This window comes from Corvus moneduloides, chromosome Z, assembly GCF_009650955.1.
Source record: "Corvus moneduloides isolate bCorMon1 chromosome Z, bCorMon1.pri, whole genome shotgun sequence".
NCBI lineage: Eukaryota > Metazoa > Chordata > Aves > Passeriformes > Corvidae > Corvus > Corvus moneduloides.
Window position 1 is genome coordinate 51,523,697 of NC_045511.1, and position 12,049 is coordinate 51,535,745.

General features: G+C 36.9%; 1 protein-coding gene across 3 annotated transcripts in view; it reads right to left on the minus strand.

The window, feature by feature from the left end:
• APBA1 (amyloid beta precursor protein binding family A member 1) overlaps positions 1-12,049 on the minus strand; it is an 89,892-nt gene that overhangs the window by 26,831 nt on the left and 51,012 nt on the right. For all 3 annotated transcript variants that reach the window (XM_032097176.1, XM_032097174.1, XM_032097175.1), the window contains 2 exons: positions 5,639-5,740; positions 2,324-2,363 (listed from right to left, as the gene is read on the minus strand). In XM_032097176.1, the coding sequence (XP_031953067.1) occupies positions 2,324-2,363; positions 5,639-5,740 (142 nt within the window). The remainder of the gene's footprint in view (positions 1-2,323; positions 2,364-5,638; positions 5,741-12,049) is intronic.

Genomic DNA, 12,049 nt, shown 5'->3' on the forward strand with positions numbered 1-12,049 from the left:
TTAAATAAAAATGTTGTTAAATACACAGAGCACGGGCTCTCTTGATGGCAAAGTAACTCTCTTAGTCCACAGATTCTTAAGAGATCTGACACCCATCAGCTTCTGTGGAAAGTGACAGAGTGCAAAGTGTTCATTATCTAGCAATGCAAATCCTTACAAAGCAGCATTTATGATTTGTAAGATTTTTGGTGTTTGGCAACTGTATCTAAAAATTTTATACATGAAAATGTTCCCTTTTGACACCATGTTAAAATTGTCATGATCCAAAAGGGAGGCTGGTTAGCTAAGAAACTTCTTGTTCTTAAAAGTAAGGAAAACCAATTGTTGTTCAAGACAAGTGAGAATACAAATCATATTAAAGAACGCTCATGGTAAACATGTTCACATTTTACCACAAAACACCCCTGTGCTTATGTTTATCTTTCTTTTTTCCTCTAAAAAAAAAATCAAGGGGTATCTTGAGCTATAAGGTGATGGGGCTTTAAGTTTCAAATTACTCAGAACGCCAATTTTGTTCTAATGATAACATATGAGACTAAGAACCCCTCAGAAATAGCATGGGTAGCTTTAGCCCCAAGGAAAAGCAAGTCATTTTTATGATTGAAATAACAAAGATAGAGCTGGAGATCAATATTGCACTGGAACTATACACACGGACAGAAACAGATGTATAAATTTTGTGAGCAGGCTTCTTTATCATTTCTTTAAATGCAAAAATTTATGACTAGAAATTTTAAGATGCTCATCTCCAATGTGCAGTTTGCTCAAGAAGTATGTATCTGGAAAATTCTCAAATTGAACAAGTCACTTGCAAGCACATGACCTAAAGAAACTGAGTTACCTCCTTAGGGAAATTCATGCATCTGGAAGTACTACATATTTACACACTTTTCCAGTCCAGAAATCATACAGCATTTTAAGTGTTGCTATTTATTACTCTACACATCAAGGCCTTTTCACCCCTTCCACCACCTTACTATAAAGGGTGCAAAACATTTTTTAGTACAATTTCTGATCAAAAAGAAAAAAAAATAGATGGGCAAAGGTGAAGGTAAGACTCCAAGAAAGAGGCATATTAAACCCAAAAAAATGTACATGGTCAACTGCATCAGAGGTGAACACACAGACAACACTGCTTTTTGGAAGACCTCCTCCATTTATTATCTCTGACAACAAAACTATTACCCCCAATGAAAGCACAGCATCGGTGCTGGCAAATTTTTCCTGAACTGCTGGTGCATGAAAATGGAACATTTGCAATTTTAAGGAATTTTGTGCTGGATCAAGAACCAAGAAAATTTTAGTTTACAATTTATTTTTTTTTCCTAAGCAGGAGAGGATTCATTTTAAAAGCCCTTGATAGACAGGACTACCAATAGGAGATTAATTTAAATTCTAAGAGAGATCCTTCACTGTTGCAAAATTCCAATGCTTAGCTATGGACTAACTGACATTCTGGCCAGAGACTCCAAAACATGCAGCTTATACTCTTAAGACTAAAACAATGATCAATTTGCAGTCTAAACAAAATGTTCACATAATCAATTAAACATAGCACACTGTAAAGCAATCCAAGGAGTTACAAGGCAGTCCAAATAAAGTATTACATCAACTGTATTTCTAACATTTCATCAAGCACATGGAACAACCACTGTCTGGGAAAAAGTATAAAAAACAAATGAAACCTCTATTTTCTGCTTCTGTCATAACCGCACACAACTTGCATTCTTCCTGCAGTATACACAGGATGCATACTCATACAAAAAGCAACGGCACTTCATGTGGCAGGCAACTTGCTTTTTCACACTGTTCTGAAAAACTTCAGCACTACTGCAACCTTAACTCTAAGATGGGAAGCAGTATTTAATTAGAGGCAAGTAGCTGTTAATCAAAGCAGATTTTCACTGGCAGGCCTGCCAATAAATCCAGCCGAGATTGGATTGAACCTGCCAATTGAAATCAGCGCTGGACAGAGCACTACAGTCTTCTTGATTAGCCTATTTTCCTTATCCACACACATTCTTTTATGTTGTGTAAATAACATTAAAAAAAGTAGTGTTTTAAGTGATGCTGAGGAAAGAAACCAGCAGAACTGACAATATGAATGAAACACTAAAAAACTAAAATCTCCATGTTTCCAAATTTCTGAAAGAGCACAGTAAGATTTAGCTCAGGTTTAAAATTAGACACAATTTAGTCTAAATCATTACACCCAACCCTAGCACCCTTTCTATTCAGCAAATAAAAATAAAATTTTATACATTATAAATACAGGGGTTTTTTTGATATGAAAAAACATTTAGAAACTGTAGAACTATCTTACCTTCAACATACGTTGGAAATGAAGCCAAGTTTTTTCTGGACTGTAATTAAGACAAAAAGGATTTCAAACAGAACATAGCATGCACAAATATGCATTAAAAAGTTCTCCGTGCCAAAAAAACCCCAAACTTAAATCAGCCATAGTTACTAGTAAAGGTAGAATACCACTTATTACTATTTATATTTATTATTTTCAAAATACATGTTAATAGTAATATATAATATATATAAATATATAAAATATATTTAGTATTTTTCAAAATCTAAGCACCCAGTAAATTCAATGTATTCCATTTGTGTCTATCTAGAGAATATGCTAAGACCAGACTTCACTTAGTTGTTCATGTTCACTAGTGCATTAATTCTCTATCAATAGGTGCTCTACTTTTAATAATCAAGAAATATGCAGAAAAGTACATAATACCTCAAAGATACTGGATCTTCCAACTACAAATAAATACATGCAGGAATATGAAAATTTTAGTATACTGTTATAATTCATGACTGAAACTATCATTAACAAAATGCAGTTATTCATTAGGAATGGTTTTAGATGTATCACTCACATTAACAGAGCCTACATAAAGCTTTCTAGATTTTAACAGGTTAGGGAGCAACCAGTACTCCGTGGGATAACTCTATTCACCCTGACCTCACCACCAACTATGCTTACACTGTATCAAGCACGAAAACACATTTGGTGGCTCCAATTACACCAATAGTGAAGAAATAAACAGAATCTTGACTTGTGCGTGTAAATACACACACTAAAGTAACACCATACATGCTACTGGTATTTTCTGTGAAAGGCTATGAGGCTAACCCTTCAGACAAGTGAAAACTACAACTTTCAGTGAGTATGATTCATCACTTTGTTCTAATCAATAACATAAACCACACAGAAAAATTTATCAAACAAAATTCTGTGTGGCACTATATAATTGGTAATGGATACACTGAAATCACCTGCTGCTACCATAGGCAGGTAAGACTTCTGGATAGTTAATGAATCCATAACGGATTGTACTAGCAGTAACTCCTCCAATGACCAACAGAATAATCGAACAGAACTCCTCCAATGATTAAATAGAATTTAATAATTCTATTAAAAGAAAATCTATACACATGATCAGGATAATGCATAAAATCGTCAATAATTTTCAGCGTATCTCCAAATTATATACATGGAAATATATGCCAAATTATTTTCCTTTATGACAGGCAACTTACCAGGGTCTGTGTGTTAGTGGAAAAAACAGGTAAAACTAGAAAGGTAATAGTTATGTAACAGGTTGACTGACTAACCCCAAGGAGAATTTTACTTTGTAAGAAATGGAAAATTGGTGTAACAAGTAATATTTTGCAATCAATGATGCATGTCTTGCTATAAAATAAAATGTGTGAATTAAAAACAAAAGGGATGTGACAGACAGCTGAGTCGGTGCGGCTGTAAGTTCTTTTCACTCCCTATGAAAACTGCTAAGTTGTGTCGTGCCAAGAAACCTGTCCATCGGATACTGTACAAGCATCAATAAATATGTCAATAATCAATGATCTGCTACAATCAGTGATCTGCTGCTGCCAACGCATTTAAGCTGCTGTGAGGACACCGATGTGCCTTTTCACATCTGTAGGTCTTTCACCTCTTCAGACAAATGTTCCTACCGAACCACCTATCCATATAGACTCCAACAACTTTGTAATAGTTGCTGACGTAGTGCTAACAGGGAGATTCAAACACTGGGCTCCGACAGGCACAGAGGTCAAATCCCTGACACAGCAGGGGCAGCAGAGGCGGCTCACACATGTAAGTACTCTACAAAGTACTTATTTCTTTTTAAGCAGTCAACAAAGTCTATGATAACGACTTAGCAACTAGAATAGTAAAGTAACAGGTAAAGTTACCAATAGATGGAAACCTACACCTTTAATTTCACTTATCCATGAATAATGAAATATCAAGATCATTAATATTTTATTACTTTCAATAATCTCACTGCCATCCAGTATTATAAATTTATATTTAATAAAAAGCTTTCTCTAAGACCTAAAAATAAAAAAAAAGATGAGGCTGTTTTATCACTTTTATTCTTCCATTAGAAGTAGTAAAGCAGGAATTATTCCCCATCTGAGGGAAACTAATAGCCCAACACATCCTACAGTGAAACCTGGTTTATAACCACTGTCACTATATGTAAGCACATCCTAACAATTGAAATCAGCAGTGTTTTGTTTTTCTTCCTTTGGGTAAATTTCTTATATCTAAAAATTGCTAAAATACAGAATATATAGACAAAGTCTGTTGTGAAAATGCTTAAGGCTTTAATAAGCTAACAGTAAAGCAGATGAAAACTTAAAGGCATGATTTGAAACTTCAGAACATGAAAAATTTTGTGTTTCTTTTGAAATTTTAAATTATTTTCTAAATGTAAATACAGACTGATACAACTATGTACATGTTGCAAGCTTTCTTATCTCTTGATAATTGCAAAAGTAAAAAGGAAAGAATGGATTATTTAATTAGTGTTTCAATTTTAATCCACTTAGAGTAGATCAGGTTTTCAATATCGGAAGATAACTCATGCATTACTATCAGTAACAATATGGTATTTTGTTATGGTAGTTTCTAGACTGTTTTCAAGTTTATAAAAAAATAAGAAGCAAATAAATGAAATATTTGCAGATTCTTCTGTTTACAGAACCTGCCATTCTATACTAATCCAAATACTTCTTATGTCAAATGATTTTCTTTTCACACTATGAGCATTTCTATTCACACTTATCTTGTTTTGGTGGAACTACTGCCGTCTAAAGCACTACCAGGTGAGGGGGAAAAAAACTCAAAGTATGTAGCTGTATTCTGAGGAGTCTGGAGTCAGGAATTGAATTCTCACTTTGAATCACTTGCAGGCTGGTTTCTACAATGACAAAATATTAAGGGGTGTAATTTATTACATAATTAATTTAAATTTAAGCACTTTTTCATTTGGCTGAGAAATACACTTTCTTTGTGGGGGCAAAAAGGGAAAGGGCTTCTTTGTGTTGTCTCTGCTACAGAGGGGATGTTGGCTGTTTGGTAAATCAGTACCTTGCAGCCTGTTGAATAAATTTAGTGACAGCTGAACAGAGTCAGAAATGCCAGGACAAAGAGTCTTCAGTATGTTAGAAAGTCAGTCAGATAGCCAGCCAAGCAAAAGGTGAAGAAGCATAAGGAAAAAAAAGAAGAAAAGGGATTGCACAGGTACAAGGGAGAAAGAAAAATTAAAAGGCATAAGCAGCATGAACAAAACTGGCTTTTAAAAAGTTTTAACTTTACCTCTTTATTAGTGGAAGCCTCTGCTGTACTGCAGACCTCCTGCTGATGTTGCCTACTTGACGATTCAGCACCTCGAGGTGAAGAGGAATCTGGAGATGGAGACTAGACATGACAAGAAAATCAAATAATATTGTGAGTGCCCGATGTGCAAATTATTCTTTCACATTCTACATCCTACACTCTGACATTCTAAGAAAGAAAAGGTAAAGCCACTTAGGAGTAAGCTCTGATGGGAGACAAGTGGACTGACCCTAAGCAGCACACAAGGATTCAGCTAAAGTCTATTTAGCTGTCAAATGGGAAAAGTGAAGAAAAGACTGAAATTTCCCCATAAGCACGCATGCCCTCAGGTATAATTAACCTGAGGTGCTAAACTAACCTAATCTGAGCAGAGTAAGGCTGCAGTGCTTGTCCATAAATGTTATTCCATCATCTTAGAAAACAACTTTTATAAACTGTGCAGAGTAATATTGGTGTATTCAAGAATTTATTAATATATTCAATGACAATTCAATACCAGTGTCATCAAGGACTGGGATTCCTCATTCTAGATACAGTAAAAACTTGTATTTCATATTCATAATATTCATAATATTCAAAGTTCATGTTATGAGCTTGCTACCTGCTCTTTAGATCAGATTTCCTCATTCTTCTCCTTTTCCCATAAACAATTCAGTGGAACAACCGTCTATGTGATTCATCAGCAAGTATCTTTATAAAGGGGAAGAATGCTCTAGGAAAGGATGTTCTAATCATAGCCAATTCCTAATGAATGCTGGTGATGCAAAAAAGCTGTAGCAAGGTATCTGAAGTACAGAGCAGGGGCCCTGGTATGAGGGTGTGACACAAGAACACAGAATGTGGAATTAATGAAGGTGAATGAGAAATGAGAGAGACCACAAAGCTTTAACCCAGAAGGTATTTTTAGGGTCAGATTTTAAGGAGATACCCACAAAACATGTCTGCACAAGCCAAAATGTGAATCCTCAAAAGGGAAGTTTAGAATTTAGCTACAGCTGGGTATTTAGTCTAACAGCCCTGGTATTCTACAGTCTTCTTTGACACAGGAAGAGAAGAGCCCTAGCTCTGACAGCTCAACAGTTCACCACTGATAACAAAACAGTCAAATGCTATTCTTATCTTTTCATAAACGATATGACATAGCTTTTCTCTGAGCTAATGAGTCATACCAGAAAAGGGATAAATTTCCAGCGGTCTGAGCTGGCAGCAGGCTCCACCCCCATGCTCTGCATCTACTGCAGCTGAAAAATTCCATTCCATGAAATAGTCTACAAAAACCCACATAACCAAAAGCAAACCAAGAACAACAACTAAAAAACCAAACATCTAAGTTTCTCTTAGCTTCCCTTAAATATGAAATGAAACAAGAAAAGAAAACTCCCTTTTCTACTTCTTTCTCTTTACACTCATTCCTCTGTCTATCTCAGATAATAACTAAGCATTAAAATTATAGTTAACTAATAAAGATTTCCAAAGAGCCAAGAAGCAATTCTTTACAGGTATCTCTTGGGTTAAAGAGCAGTCCCTGCATCCCCCTGTATTTTGAATCACAACTGCAAGACAAAAGAAGATACATCTGTGAAACTATCCCTAGAATGCTGGCATCTGGTTGCCCTATCAGACTGAAGAACTGCTTGCTGCAGAGAGCGTAAGAGCAGGGGCTGTGGGAGAGATACAGGCTCGCTTGACTTGCTGGATAAGTACCAGTCAATAGTGCCACAATGATGCAACTGCACAATGGCAACTCCTATTTATGTACGAAGAATTTTCGTAGTGCTCACATTCTTATAGTTATGCAGTATTGCTGTATTAGGAATAAATTTAGAAGGTACATAATACTATCAAACCCAATAATGACATCTAGACATTGTAGGATTGAGCTTTAAACAACAGACAAAAAATCAACTTAGGCATCAAATGTGTACCTGCACACACAAAAAAGTGCTCTTTACAATGGCTGAAAACCCTCATATTCACACACTTAAGGATAAAGATTGTTTCATTTAAACCAGACAATTAGCATTAAGAAATTCTGCATCATTTGAAATGTACTAACAGTTACTCCATTAGCACTAGAAGTGCCTTTATTAAGGTATTTTCATCTATGAAGTATCAGAACTAAATTATTACATGGCTTTCTGTGCGCTCTGTTTCAATGTCTGCTCAAATATTTTTGGGGACAAAACCCCCAAACAACAAACTAACCGCCCCCCCCCAAAGATCAAATGAAGAACCAAAACTACTGAACCCAAATATCAAACATCTTACCAAGTCTGTTGCCTAACACGACATGAAAACCGTCCTTGAAAACGTATTTTTAGAGGTATCATATATAATGTACAAGGAAAGAATGCAGTCACAGCAGTAACAAGAAATATTTTGATGGATCATAGTGGATAGATAATTTGCATATCTGCTCTAAACAAAGTCTAAATAAAGGCTTAGTGACTGTTTCACTGTCATTTGTCATTAACAAAACAAGTTTTAGAAGCCTAACAAAGTTGTTGTCAGAACAAACACAGTACAGTCACATGAAGCATGCTGTTATTAAGTACAGAGGTCTATCAAAGGAATTAGAGGGTTTTTTTTTTTGGTGCAGCAATAAAAAGTGATAGCTACATCTTTTTCTCTTGAATATCTACTTACATTTTTCTTACGATACTCAATCTGGTACATCCAAAAATTCTCCATCTCAATTTTGGCGTTGTTTGACTCTAACTAACATGCAACCCATTCCACCTGAGAAACCTTCCTTGCTCTTGTGCAGAGGGATTTAGTAACAGAACTTGTAAAAGGAGAGGCTTGTGTTGCATCTAACCTATTCAGGTCAATCCAGCTGTTTCCTATACAGTTCATGAAGAGACATGTAACTGACACTGAAACACCTTGAAATACAATCACTTGCTCTTGCTTTATAAAAGCAGTGTTGTTTTATGTGCTTTTAGCACCAGATCATTTGAAGAGAATATAGCTTGTGGGTCACATAGTCACACACAAGGCTAGGACAGAGGGGATTAAATCATAGTATCATAGAGTCATAGAATCTTTTGTGTTGGAAGAGTCCTTAAAGATGATCTAAATTTTACTGTCCCTGCCATGGACAGGGACACTTTCCACTAGAATGGGCTGCCCAAAGCTCCATCCAGCCTGGCCTTGAACACTTCCAGGGATGCGGCACCTGGGAAAACTGTGCCAGTGCCTCACCACCCCCACAGTAAAGATTTTTTTCCTTGTATCTAATCTAGACCTACTCTCTGTCAATTTGAAGCTGTTCCCCCTTGTCCTGTCACTACAGGCTCTTGTATAAAGTTTTTCACTGACTAGTATCCTCAAGTCCTTATCTGCAGAGCTGCTCTCAACAAGTTCTTCTGTCAGTTTATGTTTGGGATTGCCCTGGCCTATGTACAAGACCTTGCACTTGGCCTTGTTGAATTTCATGAGGTTCTCGCAGGTCAGGTCCTCCTCTCAAGCCTACCCAGGTCTCTCTGCAGCATGTTGACCACACTGCTCAGCTTGGTGGTGCTGGCAAACTTGTCAAGGGTGCACTCAATCCCACTGCCAATGTTGCTGACAAAGATGTTAAACAGCATTGGTCATTTTTTGTTTCAAAAAAGGTAGTTTATTCAGAGCTTTTTTACAGTATCATATGAGTGGACTAATCAACAAATGCTTCAGTAATTCAAGATTCACTTAGACAATAGGGAATTATTTATTTGACACTAACGTCTACCTACAGATACTGTGGCAGAGAAATGGCAAAGTCTCCTCGTACATCAGCTCAGGAGACAATCGGATGAAGCAAGGCTTTTTTTTTTTTCTTTTTTTATTTTAGAGATGTCTTCTGAAAAGAACCCATACACATTAGGAAAAGATCAAAGCATTATGGAATCTTCAGGTCCAACATACAAGTATAGTCAGATGCACTCTATCACAAGAACTGCCCATATCAGCATAACTATGGTAGTAAATCTCCCTGGTTTTAGGGCAACTATGTAATGGCAGCGTCCTCTGCCATGTACAGCTCAAATTCTGTTCACTAAAACATAGACTGAGACAGGTTTTAGGTTTGGCATAAAGATCCATAAAGAATGAAGCTGAAAGCTAATGATTATTGGTTGTCTTTGTTGAAAATTCGTTTTAAGTATAGTGCTAAAAATGGTGGGCTTGAAAAAAATAGTACCAACTTTGCACTTTACACACACTTGCACAGTGTGGCACAATCTACGCAATTTAATTTACAATTTTGACATATGGATGAAACTTAACTTTTTACTGTAGTTCTAGTATAACTGCCTCTGCACATACCCCAAACACTTACCCATCAGTTTGCTGGGTGGTCCAGGACCTGTCCCCTGTCAGGTTGTGCATACATGATAGGACAAGGTGACCTGAGACAAAGTTACTGACTGAACTGCTCATTCAGAACAGCACATCTGATTAACTGCTATAGGATTTCTCCATACAGGAATTTCAGGCAGCCTAAAGAGATTCCTCCAAAAGGCTCCTCCTGCGCCCAAGACAACGGATACGCATCATTCATCATTTTAACTACCACCATGGGTAGTCAGCACCCAAAGTGAGGGGCTCTGTCAACAGGCAGCTGTTGAGTCAGGACTTTGACTGATCCAAGAGCTGACTTGCGCAGTTGCTGCGGCAGAAACGACCAATTAGCGTATGGGTGGGACACTTGCTGTTAGACAACACAAATTATTCCTGCCTGTGCAGGGAAGGTCATGTGGAACAGTCTTATGTACACATTTAACATAGGAAGTGTTTTGTACGTAGCTAAACAACAGCAATGGACCACACATGCTGGAGTGATCACACAGGATCCCAGATCAACTGTATCTAAGAAGAAATGCACTTTGGGAAGTCTTGGCTTGGGGAATTTCCCCTGATCCAGGTAATGACATCCTGCAAAGACAGAGCCTCCTGTCACCTGCCACCATCTGGACAACGACAAACAATCCATTTGAGAGATCTGACTCAGTGCTGGCTGCTTCTCTGAGTATGGACTTCCTTATCCATACTTTCACTTCAACTTCCAGTAAAAACGCAGTTTTAAGTGTTAGTCTGAAAAAAATCACTGTTGATTCCTCCTGTGTGTTCAAAAGATTTTAACTACAGCAAGTGCTGTTTTAGTTTTCAACAGCACAGAAAAATCACTTGAAGTTAGTTTCATCTTTCAATAATTTAAAAATGTAATCAAACAAAAAAATATTCAATGGGTAATTTATACAGTGCTCACCCTAATTTAAAAGCCAGTAACTCATCTGGGAGTGTTTGCCTTCAAGTAGACTAAATGCTAAATTTAAGCTTTCTTCTGTGTGATTGATGAATAAAACGCTTTTTGTTTTGGTTGGTTCTTCAGCGATTTTTGGTTTGGGGCATTTGGGGCTTTTTCTTCCTGTGTAAACTTAAGTCTGCAGTCTCTCATAAATGATGGAAAGCTGACCTGTAGTCCGTGTGCACAACCAACAGTTTTAAAAGATCTGCTCAGAAAAAAACTCATCAATATACTATCAATAAAAACTCATCTTTATTTTAATTGTCTCCTTTCTCTCTTTTTCCCCCTTAGTTCATTTATTACTAAAGCCTGCTTTATTATTTAAGAGACTTCTCTATTGCCTTTTAATAATACATTACTCCTGCTGTGGAAAAAGTGAAGCAAATTCATCTCCATGAAAACACTGAGGTATCAGAATTGAAAAAATCCAGCAACTGAGAATGCAAGGGTTGAAATAAAATATACATGACCAAAAAAGAACAGAGAAGCGAAACAATGCAGCTCCGTTCTGTTCCACCTGGAAGACTTGTCTTCAGCTCTGAATTTCTGCTTCACAAATATAAACCACCCGTATACGTGGGTTTACTTGGTATTAGGGTTTATTCTAACATCACACCACCTCAAATGTCTGCAGAGGAACAGAGACTATAAACACCAGTGACAGGGCTTTGCAAAACCAAAAATCTTGGCAGGCAGGAATAAACCATGTCCTGCAGGTCAACAAAACCCGGCTATCAGATCTGTAGCCCCATGGATAACTCAACAGACTCAGAAAAAAATCATAGTAATGAGTTCTTAAATGGAGAATTTCTACCTCCAAACCACTGCTTTCTCCTGATTATGGCAGAATTGAAGCAGGCAGCCTGCTTCTAAGCTGTTCAATTCACAGCCCAAAAAATTCTGCTTGACTTTTTGAGCCTTTCAGTGCTTTTCTCAGTAGGTTTTTGTACTTCCACAACTAAGCAAGCCACTCTTCTCAAAGCTCTGTAACAAAGATAGTTTTTATCCATACAGTTTAAACACCAGGATACTTAATTGCTTTTTGAATTATCTACTACACAAAACTATTATGCTCTCCACTTGAACATGTGGATGAACATTCA